The 16639-nt window shown below is 38.7% G+C and overlaps 2 protein-coding genes across 20 annotated transcripts in view; one reads left to right on the forward strand and one right to left on the reverse strand.

Annotated features, from left to right (window-relative positions):
• The window catches only part of RBMS3 (RNA binding motif single stranded interacting protein 3), a 1727904-nt gene that overhangs the window by 1343004 nt on the left and 368261 nt on the right, over window positions 1-16639 (reverse strand). The window lies entirely within an intron of this gene.
• Window positions 10684-11625, forward strand: LOC121478543 (olfactory receptor 2W1). The gene has a single exon (XM_041733630.1). The coding sequence runs from the start codon at window positions 10684-10686 to the stop codon at window positions 11623-11625; it is 942 nt and encodes a 313-aa protein (XP_041589564.1).

A 16639-nucleotide genomic window follows, 5' to 3' on the forward strand; every position in this document is an offset into this window, starting at 1 on the left:
GATGGATATATTTGGCAGCTTCCACATTTGGGGCATATATATTGAGGATTGTTAAGTCTTGTTGGAAAAAAAAAAAGTCTTGTTGGATAGATCCTTTAAGTATGATATAGTGTCCCTCTTCATCTCACTACAGTCTTCGGGGTAAATTTTAGTTTATCTGATATAAGGATGGCTACCTCTGCTTTTTTTTTTGAGGACCATTTGAATGTTAAATGGTTCTCCAACTTTTTATTTTCAGGCTGTAGGTGTCCTTCTGTCTAAAATGAGTCTCTTCTAGACAGCAAATAGATGGGTCCTGCTTTTTTATCCAGTCTGAAACCCTGTGCCTTTTCATGGGGTCATTAAGCAAGTTCAGGTTCAGAGTTACTATTGAAAGGTATGAGTTTAGTGTCATCATGATATCTACTCCTTGTTTTTGTGGATTGTTCCACTGGACTTATTCTTAAAGGGGAATTTTAAGAGTCCCCCTTAAAATATCTTACAGAGCTGGTTTGGAGGTCACATATTCTTTCAGTTCCTGCCTGTCTTGGAAGCTCTTTATCTCTCCTTCCATTCTGAATGAGAGCCTTGCTGGATAAAGTATTCTTGGTTGCATGTTCTTCTCATTTAGGACCCTGAATATATCCTGCCAGCCCTTTCTGGCCTGACAGGTGTCTGTGGAGAGGTCTGATGTTACCCCAATACTCCTCCCCATAAAAGCCAGGGATTTCTTGTCTCTTGCTGCTTTAAGGATCTTCTCTTCATCTTTGGAATTTGCAAGCTTTACTAAATGTCGAGGTGTTGAACGGTTTTTATTGATTTTAGGGGGGATCTCTCTATTTCCTGGATCTGAATGCCTGTTTCCCTTCCCAGATTAGGAAAGTTTTCAGCTATGATTTGTTCAAATACATATTGTGGAACTCTGTCCCTTTCGGCGCCCTCGGGAACCGCAATTTTTTTTTTAAGTTTTTTATTTATTTACTTATGATAGCCATAGAGAGAGATATAGAGAGGCAGAGACACAGGCAGAGGGAGAAGCAGGCTCCATGCACCGGGAGCCCGACGTGGGATTCGATCCAGGGTCTCCAGGATCGCGCCCTGGGCCAAAGGCAGGCGCTAAACTGCTGCGCCACCCAGGGATCCCGGGAACCGCAATTAAACATAGGTTCTTCTTCCTCAGGCTGTCACTTATTTCCCTTAATCTATCTTCATGGTCTTTTAATTGTTTGTCTCTTTTTTCCTCAGTTTCCCTTTTTGCCATCAACTTGTCTTCTCTGTCACTCACTCGTTCTTCCACCTCGTTAGCCCTGGTCGTTAGGACTCCTAGTTTGGATTGCATCTCCTTCAATTGATTTTTAATTTCTGCCTGTTTGGATCTAAATTCTGCAGTCATGAAGACTCTTGAGTCCTTTATGCTTTTTCTAGAGCCACCAGTAGCTGTATAATCGTGCTTCTGAATTGGCTTTCTGACATTGAATTGTAATCCAGATTTTGTATTTCTGTGGGAGAGAGGACTGTTTCTGATTCCTTCTTTTGAGGTGAGGTTTTCCTTCTAGTCACTTTGCTCAGTGCAGAGTGGCCAAAAACAAGTTGTATTGGGCAAAGGAGAAAAAGAGAGGAGAGAAAGAAGGAAAGAAAAGAGAAAAAGAAAAAAGGAAGAAAAGAAGAAAAAGAGAAGATAAAGAGAACAAAAAAGAAAGAAAGGGAATAAAGGGGTGGGGGAAGCAAAAAAATCAAAAAGCAAACAAACAAACAAAAAACCCCCGGGGAGTATCTTCTGTTTCTGTTTTTTTTGAGTCTCTTGACTTCCCGTGGAACTTGTCCGTCTAGTTGGTCTTCTGGGGGAGGGACCTGTTGTGCTGATTTTCAGGTGTCAGCCCTTGGGGGAGCTGCTCTGCCCCCTGCCTGGTGCAAGGCTCAGTGGGGGTTGTTCACCCTGTGAGGCCCCAGGAGGAACAACCCCAGTGGTGGTGGCCAGCTCTGGAGCCCTAGAGTCAGCTCCCGCAGTAACTACGGAGCTCTCTGCAGGGCCTGGATGCTCTGGGGGCAGAGCCGCTGATCTGCTCAGCTCGGGGCAGGAGCGTCCTTGCTGTCCTGGGCTCTCCCAGCCTCTGCTTGTCCTGGGGGGAGGCCGAATCCTGGGCTGTGTCCCCGGCTCCCAGTGCTCCGGGGCCTGCGCTGTTGGATTCCCGTTCCTAGTCGCACAGTTCCCTGCACGGAGCCGCCTCCGAGGTGCTCCCAGGTCCAGCCATGTGCGCTGAAGCCCTTCAGGGAGCTCGGCGCACTCTCCCGGGGCGCAGTTCCTCTGTTACTGTCCCAGGGAGCCTGAGGGCATCCCCGCCCTCCTGGGGTCCTGCTCTAACTCCCTGCGAGCCCCTTTCCGCCCGGGAAGATTGGTGAAGCTCCTTCTTCTCCTGGACGGGGCTCTCCTGTCCTGGGGACACTCGCCCCGGGCTTAGCCCGGCTCCTTGTGGGGCCCCTCCCCCTTGGATGCCTTTTGTTTCTTTATTTCTTTCCCCCCGTCTTCCTACCTTGATAGAAGCACGAACTCTTCTCACTTTAGCATTCCAGCTGTTCTCTCTTTAAATCTCGGGCCAAATTCGTAGATTTTCAGGATAATTGTAAGGTTATCTAGGTAATTTGGTGGGGACAGGTGATTTGGGGACCCTACTCTTCCGCCATCTTGCCCCTCCTACTCCACCCCGATGTTTCTAGCAGCAATGTCCACAATAGCCAAACTGTGGAAGGAGCCTTGGTGTCCATCGAAAGATGAATGGATAAAGAAGATGTGGTTTATGTACACAATGGAATATTACTCAGCCATTAGAAATGACAAATACCCACCATTTGCTTCAACGTGGATGGAACTGGAGGGTATTATGCTGAGTGAAGTAAGTCAATTGGAGTAGGACAAACATTATATGGTCTCATTCATTTGGGGAATATAAAAATAGTGAAAGGGTATATAAGGGAAGGGAGAAGAAATGTGTAGGAAATATCAGAAAGGGAGACAGAACATGAAGACTCTTAACTCTGAGAAAGGAACTAGGGGTGGTGGAAGGGGAGGAGGGCAGGGGGGTGGGGGTGAATGGGTGGCGGGCACTGAGGGGGCCACTTGACAGGATGAGCACTGGGTGTTATTCTGTAAGTTGGCAAATTGAACACCGTTAAAAAATAAATTTATTATAAAAAATAATAACTTTAAAATGTCAATGTTGGGTGATAAATTTAAACATAAATTGCATTATGATTATGGGAAGAACAAAATTTTCTTATTCATTTATTTATGCTAACAGCTTATTTATAAATAAACAAATAGCATGCAACTGGAAATATATGCAAAGGCACATGTGTGCACACATACACCCAAAAATGAGCATTCACACTGTGAGCTAAGCTAAAGGTCTTAGTCCTGACTGAGAATTGATATAGGATTCTCCAGTGATGGCATGCTTCCAACAATATGTGAGACTAGAACTAAGTTTGCATGCTCAAAGTGAAATTACAGAGTTAAAGAAAACTACAGAGGGAACAAGAGGAAAGAAGAAGGGTGTTTAGAGCAGGAAAGAGGACAGGAACCAATGGGGATGCTCAGGAACTCCAGGGTATGAGGCCTGAACAATAGCATAGAAGAACAGTTTTCACAAAATTTCATGTGGTTTAGATCTTAAAAGCCATCTACGAAAAGCCACAGCAAATATCATTCTCAATGGGGAAGCACTGGGAGCCTTTCCCCTAAGATCAGGAACAAGACAGGGATGTCCACTCTCACCACTGCTATTCAACATAGTACTGGAAGTCCTCGCCTCAGCAATCAGACAACAAAAAGACATTAAAGGCATTCAAATTGGCAAAGAAGAAGTCAAACTCTCCCTCTTTGTTGATGACATGATACTCTACATAGAAAACCCAAAAGACTCCACCCTGAGATTGTTAGAACTCATACAGCTGTTAGGCAGTGTGGCAGGATACAAAATCAATGCCCAGAAGTCAGTGGCATGTATATACACTAACAATGAGACTGAAGAAAGAGAAATTAAGGAGTCAATCCCATTTACAATTGCACCCAAAAGCATAAGATACCTAGGAATAAACCTAACCAAAGAGGTAAAAGATCTATACCCTAAAAACTATAGAACACTTCTGAAAGAAATTGAGGAAGACACAAAGAGATGGAAAAATATTCCATGCTCATGGATTGGCAGAATTAATATTATGAAAATGTCAATGTTACCCAGGGCAATTTACACGTTTAATGCAATCCCTATCAAAATACCAAGGACTTTCTTCAGAGAGTTGGAACAAATTATTTTAAGATTGGTGTGGAATCAGAAAAGACCCCGAATAGCCAGGGGAGTTTTAAAAAAGAAAACCATAGCTGGGGGCATCACAATGCCAGATTTCAGGTTGTACTACAAAGCTGTGGTCATCAAGACAGTGTGATACTGGCACAGAAACAGACACATAGATCAATGGAACAGAATAGAGAATCCAGAAGTGGACCCTCAACTTTATGGTCAACTAATATTTGACAAAGGAGGAAAGACTATCCACTGGAAGAAAGACAGTCTCTTCAATAAATGGTGCTGGGAAAATTGGACATCCACATGCAGAAGAAAGAAACTAGACCATTCTGTTGCACCATACACAAAGATAAACTCAAGGTGGATGAAAGATCTAAATGTGAGACAAGATTCCATCAAAATCCTAGAGGAGAACACAGGCAACATCCTTTTTGGACTTTGCCACACTAACTTCTTGCAAGGTACATCCATGAAAGCAAGAGAAATAAAAGCAAAAGTGAACTATTGGGATTTCATCAAGATAAGAAGCTTCTGCACAACAAAAGAAACAGTCAAGAAAACTCAAAGACAACCTACAGAATGGGAGAAGGTATTTTCAAATGACCTATCAGATAAAGGACTAGTATCCAAGATATATAAAGAACTTATTAAACTCAACAGCAAAGAAACAAACAGTCCAATCATGAAATGGGCAAAGGACATTAACAGAAATCTCACAGAGGAAGACATAGACATGGCCAGCAAACATGAGAAAATGCTCTGCATCACTTGCCATCAGGGAAATACAAATCAAAACCAGTGTGAGATACCACCGCACACTAGTGAGAATGGGGAACATCAACAAGGCAGGAAACCACATTGGAGAGGATGTGGAGAAAAGGGAACCCTCTTACACTGTTGGTGGGAATGTGAACTGGTGCAGCCACTCTGGAAAACTGTGTGGAGGTTCCTCAAAGAGTTAAAAATAGACCTGCCCTACATACCAGCAGTTGCACTGTTGGGGATTTACCCCAAAGATTCAGATGCAGTGAAACGCCAGGACACCTGCACCCCGATGTTTCTAGCAGCAATGTCCACAATAGCCAAACTGTGGAAGGAGCCTCGGTGTCCATCGAAAGATGAATGGATAAAGAAGATGTGGTTTATGTATACAATGGAGTATTACTCAGCCATTAGAAACGACAAATACCCACCATTTGCTTCAACGTGGATGGAAGTGGAGGGCATTATGCTGAGTGAAATAAGTCAATCAGAGAAAGACGTATATGGTTTCACTCATACAGGGAATATAAAAAATAGTGAAAGGGGTTATAGGGGAAAGGAGAGAATATGAGTGGGAAAAATCAGTGAGGGTGACAGAACATGAAAGACTCATAACTCTGGAAATGAACAAGGGGTGGTGGAAGGGGAGGTGGGCTAGGGGCTGGGGTGACTGGGTGATGAGCACTTAGGGGGGCACTTGAACGGGATGAACACTGGGTGTTATACTATATGTTTGCAAATCGAACTCGAATTAAAAAATATACAAAAATAAATAAATAAAGTCAGAACACCTAGTAAGAATCTGTGACAGGTTCCATCCACTTATGTGAAGTCAAACGGCCACGAATGAGGATTCCTGTCCAGAATCAGTTCCTTGAGCTCCTTGGGGAACAGAAAAGTCTCTGGTGCATTGCTGGGAAGATGAAAAGTAGCTACATTTCTGAATGCAAATACTTGACTTTTCCACACGTTGTGGGCTCCTCACTACTCAAGAAGCAGTATATCAGAGGAAATCTCTCTGGATCACAGTAATGTTAATCTTTAATATCTCTTGGAAAAAAGTGTGCCTGGGTTGGTGAAAACTCTTGTAGGAAGCAAAAGGAAAAAAAAACTTAGACTTTATAGACTGATTCTTCTGGCTTTCTTCTAGAATACTTGGCATAAATATATATTGTAAATGTCTGCAGAGAAATTATTTTTATCTTTAATGTAAAAGATTAAATATACTTTCCATTATGAGAGGAGAACATGAACCTGTTTCTTGATTTGTTATTCCAGACATTTTGATCCAACAGAAATATGAGAGGTAAATGTAGATTAAATTGGAAACGAAGAACTAAAATACAATATTTTATTCATGAGACTGGAGCTGGGAAGGAATCAGATATTTTTGATCTGTCTCTAAATCTCATAATGTGCATGAAAAATTATTTGTAGACTTCCCATGTCAGGCTTTTAATAGCCATAAGAAGGATTATTTTTCCTTCCTGAATTAATCTTTGAAGGCTGTAATGATGATGGAATAGTTAAGTAATTAACAACATGACACTGACATTAATTTTAAAGGAATTTTCATTTTTGTTTTCATATAATTTTAACTGAAATTTGACTTAATGAGAAGGTACTATTATACACATCAATTTGTCTGTCAATAAATAAATATTAAGTATGTATTCAGCCCCCCTGCCCAAATATTACATACCTCTACTGGTGTGTGACAGAGTGTTTACTTTTCTTTTATGCATATTGGTCAATGGCAGAATCCAGGCTCAAATTGTAAATCTGTAAAAGCTAGCTCTGAGGAAATCAACAAATGACTCTCTCAAAACAACTATTTTAACCAGTATATGTAGTTGGTCTTCTACACAGTCTACTTTTGAATCACAACCAGTTTGAAGTAATTTCTCATAATGTCCAAGAAACATAATTGAAATGGCATAACATCAAAAAGCATAACATTTTGTACTATATCTACACAGAGAAAGAGAGAACTAGAGAGAGATTCACCAGTTCGATATTTAACTGTCATTTTTCAATCATGTATTTTCTCTTAGTTATTTTTAATAGGGGCTTTCTGGATGTTACTTTGGCTTCAGGTTGTAAAAAGTTGTCATTTTATACTTAGTGAGAGGAAACTATAGAGGACTACTGACAATCTGTTCAATCGTTAAAAATTTGGGCAGTTCTGATGTTCTCATGCATGTCTGTAGGAACTCTATGTGTATCACCCTACTGAATAAGGCTAAAATAATTAATCCTTAGAATAGAAACCAGTGTCTTAAATTACTTTTCATCAAACTTAATAAATCTTGTTACTATATAGATTTAATCACAGATATTTTCCATTGGTCTGAACCTTTTATCATCCCATCCATGAAACTTCAAAAACACTAGCGTAAGCTCTTAATGTATAAAAGATTATTTTAAAAATTCCTAAAATCCTAAGTGATTTTTCACCATTATTCATACTGTGACTTTTTTCTTTTATTCAAAAATTACGTATAAATAGGATAAGGTAGAGGATAGATGAGATGATAGGCAAGTTCACAGCTAGATGGATACATAGATACACAGATACATGGAAAGATAGGTATTGGGAGAAATGCTTTAGGTGTCATGGATCGAGTGCAGAGCAATAGATACCAGACCCACTTTCTTAAAGTTTACAGACTGCCATAAGGGGCGTTAAAAAAAAAACTTTTACCGAAAGAATACATGATTATAATTGGTTCTTTTTCATTGTTCAAGTTTTTATTTAAATTTCAGTTAGTTAACATACAGTGCAATATTAGTTTCAATTTAATTATTCAAAACTTCCATACACCACTTGGTTCTCATCACAAGTTTACTCTAAATCCCCTTTACTCATTTCTCACATCCCACCCACCTGTAGTAACTAACAATTTGCTCTTTATAGTTAAGAGTCAGTTTCCTGGTTTTCCTCTCTTTACCCCACCTCTTCACCCCTGTTGTATTCATTTGTTTTGTTTCTTAAATTCCATATATGAGTGAAATCATATAGTATTCTCTTTCTCTGGCTGACTTATTTTGCTTAGCATAATACTCTCTAGCTCCATCCATGTTGTTGCAAATGGCAAAACTTAATCCTTTTTATGGCTGAGTAATATTCCATTATACATATAATGTACATTATATATTTATAATATTCCATTATATATATTCCATTGTATGCACACACACACAAAAACACACACACAAACCATATTTTCCATATCCATTCATCAACTGATGGACATTTGGCTCTTTCAATGATAAGGCTATTTGTTGATAATCCTGATATAAATATCAGGATATATGTATCTCTTCAAGTTAGTGTTTCTGTATCCTTTGGGTAAATACCGCCTAGCGTAATTGCTGAATCATATGGTAGTTCCATTTTTAACTTTTTCAGGAGCCTCCACACTGTTTTCCAGAGTGGCTGTGCTAGTTTGCATTCTCACCAACAGTGTCAGAGGCTTTTCCATTCTCCAAATCCTTGCCAGCTTCTGCCGTTTCCTGTATGTTAATTTTAGAAATACTGACCACTGTGAGGTATCTAATTGTAATTTTGGTTTTCTCTAATGATAAGTGATGATGAGAATCTTTTCCTGTGTCTGATAGCCATCTGGATGTCGTCTAGGGCAAAATGTCTATGCATGTTTTCTCTCCACTTTTTTACTGGATTATTTGTGTTTTAGGTATTGAGTTTTATAAGTTATCTATGTATTTTGGATATTACCCTTATCAGATATGTCGTTTGCAAATATCTTCTCTCGTGTCATAGGTTGCCTTTTAATTCTGATCATCATTTCCTGCACCATGCAAAAGCTTTTTATTTTGATGGAATCATAATAATTAATTTTTACTTTTGTTCCCTTGCCACAGGAGATATATCTACTAAGATGCTATGGCTGATGTCAAAGATGGCTGTGTTCTCCTCCAAGATTTTAGTGGTTTCCTAACTCACATTTAGGTCTCTGATCCATATTGAATTTACTTTGTGTCTGGTGTAAGAAAGTGATCCAGTTTCATTCTTTTGCATGATGCTGTCCAGTTTCCCAAACCAATTGTTGAAGACACTCTCCTGTTCCCATTGTATATTCTCTTCTGTTTTGTTGGAGATTAATTGACACTATAGTTGTGAGTTGTTTCTGGGTTTTCTATTTTGCATTACTAGGTATTTATGTGAAGGATACAAAAATACTAATTTGAAGAAATACATGCACCTCAATGTTTATAGCAGCATTATCAACGATAGCCAAATTATGGAAACAGCCCAAATGTCCATTGACTGATGAATGGATAAAGAAGATGTGGTATATATATTTGCAATGACATGGATGGAGCTAGAGAGTATTATCTTAAGCAAAATAAGTCAGGGAGAGAAAAACAAATACCATATGATTTCACTCATATATGGATTTTAAGAAGTAACAAATGAACATTAGGAAAAACTACCAGAGAGGCAAACCAAGAAACAGACTCTTAACTAGAGAGAACAACTGATGGTTACCGGAAGGGTGGTGGACAGGGGAATGAATTGATGAGTGATGAGGATTAAGGAGCTCACTTGTGATGAGCACTGGATGTTTTATGGAATAATAAATCACTAAATTCTACACATAAGCTAATATTACACTGTATATTAGCTAACTATATATTTTTTAAACAATGAAAAAAATTTTGAGGAATGAATGAAGTCAGGATAAGGATTGAAGACAGTTGCCAAAATCTAGCAAGAGAGTGGTTTGGATTTGGGGTAGAGATTGTGGAAGCTCTTTAAAAGTGAGAGGATAGTTAAAACATAATTTGCATTCAAATTTACCAGTTTGAGTGATAAGTTAGGTATTGGAATGAGAGAGATAAAGGTGCTAAGGATAAATGTCATATCTTCTACATAAGAAACTGGGATGTCAACAGTGCTAATCACGAAGATATGAAAAAAGAGGAACACTCTTTTCCTCATTCTGACATTAGCAAAATAATTACATACTTTAGGTGAATTTAATGACCAAGTAAAAGAGTCTTTTCACTATATCCAGCCTGGAAGATTTGTAGAGAATCAAAGGGTCACATCATTTTAGAATCAGGTCTATTCCAAACTTCCAAACTTATATGTGAGAAATTTCAGACCTTGAGTTTAAGAGTAAACTCACCGGGATCCCTGGGTGGCGCAGCGGTTTGGCGCCTGCCTTTGTCCCAGGGAGCGATCCTGGAGACCTGGGATCGAATCCCACATCGGGCTCCCGGTGCATGGAGCCTGCTTCTCCCTCTGCCTGTGTCTCTGCCTCTATCATAAAAAATAAATAAAAAATTAAAAAAAAAAAAGAGTAAACTCACCAAACTCACTTAGATAAAAATATATTATGAAACTCATCACTATAAAAGATCTACAACGAATACCAAATTACTTGGCTGTAATTCTTTTGCCCATTATTTTTAAATTACTAACATAAATTATATGCCTTTTAAAATATTGTATTTAACTAAATTATATAGTCTGTATTGACAGATTTCTCCTCTTCCTTCTCCTTCTCTTCTTCTTGCTCCTTCTGCTCCTCTTCCTCATTGTCTTCATCCCCATATTCCTTCACCTCCTTCTGCTCTTCTCATTCTAGGATTTGAGCATTGGTGGACTATGGACCAAAACAATTATACTTCTCTGCACGGTTTTGTTTTACTTGGTTTCTCTGACTATCCCAAACTGGAGATGGTGCTATCAGGAGTTGTCACTGTCTTTTACTTCATTACATGGGTGGGTAACACAGCCATCATCGTTGCATCTCTCCTGGATTCCTGTCTCCACACACCAATGTATTTTTTCCTCAGGAATTTATCTTTCCTGGATCTATGCTTCACAACCAGCATCATCCCTCAGATGCTGGTTAACTTGTGGGGACCTGACAAGACCATCAGCTATATAGGCTGTGTCATTCAACTCTATATTTATATGTGGTTGGGTTCCACAGAATGCCTCCTCCTAGCTGTTATGTCCTACGATCGCTTCACAGCTATCTGTAAGCCTTTGCGTTATTTGATAATCATGAACCCACATTTCTGTCTCAAGATAATAATCACAGTCTGGAGCATTAGTTTGGCCAACTCGGTAGCATTGTGTACACTCACCCTGAATTTGCCTCGATGTGGAAACAACCTTCTGGACCATTTCCTGTGTGAGTTGCCAGCTATAGTCAAAATAGCTTGTATAGACACTACAACAGTTGAAATGTCTGTTTTTGCTTTAGGCATTGTCTTTGTCCTTACACCCCTCAGCCTTATTCTTCTATCCTATGGCTACGTTGCCAAAGCTGTGCTGAGAATAAAGTCAAAAGCAGGCCGAAAAAAATCACTGAATACTTGTGGATCTCATCTCACTGTTGTGTCCATCTTCTATGGAACTATAATCTACATGTACCTACAACCAGGTAACAGTGCCTCCCAAGACCAGGGCAAGTTCCTCACCCTCTTTTACACGATCATCACTCCAAGTCTGAATCCTCTCATTTATACCCTACGGAATAAGGACATGAAGAATGCATTGAGGAAGCTGGTGAGAGTTGACATGAATCTACAAAATTGAAGAGGAACCAGATATCATAGAAAAATATTACCCTGGATAAGTCAATGAAATATGTTTTCTAATTGTCTTTTTTTCATTCAAGTGTAATTAACACACGTGTTACATTAGTTTCATGTGCACAATAGAATTATTCAACAACTGTATACATTTATCAATGTTCAACACGATAAGTGTACCTTTTTTTTGGTAAGTGTACTCTTAATCCCCTTTATCTCATCCATCAACCTACCCACCTTCCCTCTGGCAACCACTAGTTTGTTCTCTAGGGATTTTTTTTTTGGATTGTTCATTTGTTTTGTTTACTAAATTCCACAAAGTGTGTGAAATCATGGTATTTCTCTTTCCTGACTGACTTAGTTCACTCAGCATTATACCCCTGGATCTATCCATGTTGTGTTCAATGGCAATATTTTGTTCTTCCTTGGCTGCATAATATTCCATTATATATAAATATATATTATATATCATACATCATAATATATATTATATATATACATCATGGTTTTTTAGTCTATTCATCTATCAGTGGTCACTTGGGTTGCTTCCATATCTTGACTATTATAAGTAAGGCTGCAAAAAACATACAGGTGCATAATATTTTCATATTAGTTACTTTATTTGTTTTATTTGGGTAACCCAGCAGTGGAATTACTGGATCATATGGTAGTGCTATTTTTAATTTTTCAATGAAACTCTATAGTCTTTTCAACAGTGGTGCACCAATTTGTATCCTACCAACAGAGCATAAGGATAGTAAGTTTTTGACATTAGCCATAGATACATTTTTCTAAATATATATATACTCTGACAAAGGAAAAATTAAACTATTAGGATTACACCAAAATAAAATTGTTTTGCACAACAAGGAAACCATCCACAAGACAAAAATTCAGCCTACTGAATGGCAGAAGATATTTGCAATTGATATATCCAATAAGGGGTTCATATCCAAAAAATATAAAGATCATATGACTCAACACCAAAATAAACAAACAATCCAATTTAAAAATGGGCAGAAGGGCAGCCCGGGTGGCTCAGCGGTTTAGCGCCAACTTCAGCCCAGGGTGTGGTCCTGGGGACCTGGGATCAAGTCCCGTGTCAGGCTCCCTGCATGGAGCCTGCTTCTCTCTCTGACTGTGTTTGTGCCTCTTTCTCTCTCTCTATGTCTCTCATGAATAAATACATAAAATCGTTTAAAAAACAAAAATAAAAATGGGCAGAGGATCTGAATAGACATTTTTATGAAGAAGATATACAGATGGTCAACAAGTACATGAAAAGATTCTCAAGATGACTAATCATCAGGGAAATGCAAATTAAAATACCAATAAAAATATCACTTTATACCATTCAGAATGGCTAAAATCAAAAACAGAAGAAGTAACAAGTGTTGGCAAAGATGTGGAGGAAAAGGAACCCTATTGCACTATTGGTGTGAATCTGTGTTTATTTCTGCTGAAGCAACTAATCCCTGGACCATAGGCACAATTAATAGAATAGTTTCTGTACATAAACATTCTATGTATGCAAAGAATACTACAACCATCTTATTTAGCTCTATTATGACTCTAATAATTGGCATGCCTTCAGAGAAAATAACTTCCTAAGAATTTTTATTTTTGTTTGTAATATAACACAGAGGATGTAAATAAGAGGATATAAACTTGAATGCATTTAATTCACCCTAAAGGCCCACAAAAACTTTTGATGATCTAGTTTTCTATTTTATATGCAAATTCTTGGATCTTCAGAAGTATAGACTTGGATAACTGGATTCATATACAGTATGGTTTGTATACTAAGTAATAATATACAAATCATGACCTTGTACATTAAATCTCTTGTGATGTTATATAACTATTTTTTTGTTATATAACTATTTATTGATATCTTGAGTAGAGTCTTTCTTATTCAAATTATTTCTTCTTTATCATGATACAAGGAAGTGAGAAGACGCAAATTAAAGGGTTTAAAACATGATAAGATAGTCTTATTCATCACTTATTCATTCATGAAACATTTTTTTCCATGATTGTCTCAACCTCAATGGAAATAAAATGACTAGCTTGACATTAGTTAGGATTTGGCTTTTTCTTAATTTTTAAAATTTTTAATTTTTTATAAATTTATTTTTTATTGGTGTTCAATTTGCCAACATATAGAATAACACCCAGCGCTCATCACATCAAGTGCTCCCCTCAGTCCCCGTCACCCAGGATTTGGCTTTGATCTACCTATAGAATCATAGAATTTATGTAAATTTTGAGAAATGTAGATTTATACTTTTTATGTAGTGGAATTTCATAAAATGAATAAAGCTTTTCATTTCCATTTATCATGCCACGGTATCAGTTTTTTATGGGAAAATGTGATGACTTTTGAAATAACTTTTGATATTTTCTGTGATGGAATACCTCTCTCTTTAAAAAGCAATTTAATAATTCTAACCAATCAGATATATATTGTCTCCTCTGTCACTTCATAATTCATGAGATGTGAAGATGGAGAGTCACTGGATAATTTTTATTTTTCCACTCTGAACCACAAAAAAGCTGCCTCACATAAAATATATTCAATGTAATGTAGAATATTACCAAGGCCCTTTCATCCACACAAGACTTTCTTCACAGTTGCCTTCAAGAAACAGTTCACAAGCCCACAAAAAATGTCCACAGAGAAAATATAAGTTCTGTGGTCCTGATGAACATTGTCTAGCCACCATGCCCATTACTTTTATACTTGGAAAGATTCTTCTTTTACTCTTCACAAGACTCTATAATTAATAATGTTAAGAGAGATAGTAAATCATTTCCAGACCTCAATAAAAAGTATGCCAGAACTATACTAGCAATGGGCACTTAGGAAAATATCAACATTTATATCTATAATTCGTTTCTTTCATATGTACTCTAGTATTATTTTTTCCTTTGGCTTATTTCCTCTGCATTAGGGCTGCAAATCACACAAATACTTTAAATAATTAATCTCATTCTTATTTCCCTGAAATAAATATATATACTAGGACCATTATATTAACTTACAATAAACCCTTAAAATATATTAAGCTTGCATAAGATAATCAGTAGTTCTATAAGCCTGACAGCCTGACCTCACACTTGTGGGATAATATATGACTTGAAAGGTAAGTGATAATTAAAAGTAATAGTAAGATTAATTAAATCTAATTTTCTCTTTCAAGAAAGCTTATTTTTCAGACCTATGTCTCACATCAACATTCAAGCATAGCATCAGTATTCATGAAGACTTATAAAAGGGCTATTGTAGAAAACAATGCATTAGACTGGGACCTAGAGGACTATAATTTGAATCTCAAATCCAAGTGAAAAAAATGTCACTTAATATTCCTAAACCTGTGTTATCTTAAGATTAAAATGAGTATTAGAGGGGAATCCAAGAAGGCAGCATAGTAGGAGGAGCCCAGGTTCCTCTGGTCCCATGAACACAGCTAGATAACTATCACTTCCAGCTAAATACCCCCAATATTGACCTGAGGACTGAGAGAACAAACTCTACAACTAGAGGGAGAGCAAGGCCACATTGACAAAGGTAGGAAGCGTGGAGACGTGGTCTAGAGAAGAAACAGAGAATGAGGATGCAGAGAGCAAGGAGGCTTGGTCATGCAGAAGAGAAGAGAGAGAGGAACATAGGGGAATACACAAGGAGAACATTTCCCCAAGGCCATTAGCTTGGAAAATGAGAGGGATTGATTTTCATGAGTACTTGAAACCTGTGGCCTTAAAGCCTGGAGTTTTAAAGGTGGAAAGACAAGGTTGGGATAGAGCCCTGAGGGCACTGTGCTGCTCTTTGGTAGAAGGCAGGCAAACAACCCTGGGGAAGAAGGCATGGATAAAAGTGTCCTGAAGAATGCCTGGGGCACACAGTGGGGACATGATTCACTCTGCCCTGACAGGCGAGTTGAGAGACACCTTTCCAAGAACAGGGGAGCTGAACAGTGCCATTCCCCTTCCCCACCCTTCAGCATAAACACAGAGCCATCTGTGGGAGGCAGCACAGTGGCTGCCCCACTGGCTTACACTAAGCAACACCCCTCGCACTCTGGCAGGACTCCTCTTCTCAATCAAGCTTGCCTGCAGTCCTAGACCCAGTGGGCCACTTCCACCAGAAGACTATCCAAGGCCCTTGTGCACACCACATCTCTAAATCCTGGAGTTTTAAAGGTCATCAGGCATGGCTGGGATAGAGTCAAGAGGGCAGTGTGCTGCTGCTGTAGAGAAGACAAACAACCCAGGTGCAGACAGCATAGAAATGACAATCTGAAAATCATCTGGAACACACAGTAGAGACATAATTCTCTATTCTAGGGGTGCTTCCCTGAGAGAGAGTATTTAGGGAGATGCCTTTCCAGGAACAAAGGAGCTGGCCAGTGCCATTTCCTTCCCCCATCCCTCAGCATAAACACAGAACCATCCATGGGAATCAAGGCAGTACTGCCACTGGCTACCTAATTTGCCTCACCAAGCCCTACTCCTTGTACTGTATTGAGATGGCCCTACTCAGCCAAGCATGCCTCAGCCCCAGCATGGCAGGTCCCCTTCCCCAGGATATCAGCAAAAACTTTTACCCTCAACACATCTCCAGAACAGAGACTTTCACAGGGCATTAGTTCTGGTGGAGTTGATGTCAGGTCTCATTTCAAAAGCAGACCAAAGTATACCTACTTAAAACTCACCACATTAGGCCAGGGTCCAAACACTGGCAATAGCAGGCAAGGAGAGCCTTTTCACCTGACTGGCCTGAAAGACAGAGCACCACGTGCAGAAGTGAAGCACAGGCAGCACATAAGGAAACACCATCTGACACAGGCTCTCAATGTCACATTACCTCTTCTTCATGAGGTCATTACTTTTGGGAGGAAGAGACAACTGGTTTTTCTAACACAGAGAAGATGCATAGGCATTTTTTTACTACAAGATTTTATTTATTTATTATTATTTTTATAAATTTATTTTTTATTGGTGTTCAATTTGCCAAC

This window comes from Vulpes lagopus, chromosome 19 (genome assembly GCF_018345385.1).
Source record: "Vulpes lagopus strain Blue_001 chromosome 19, ASM1834538v1, whole genome shotgun sequence".
Lineage (NCBI taxonomy): Eukaryota > Metazoa > Chordata > Mammalia > Carnivora > Canidae > Vulpes > Vulpes lagopus.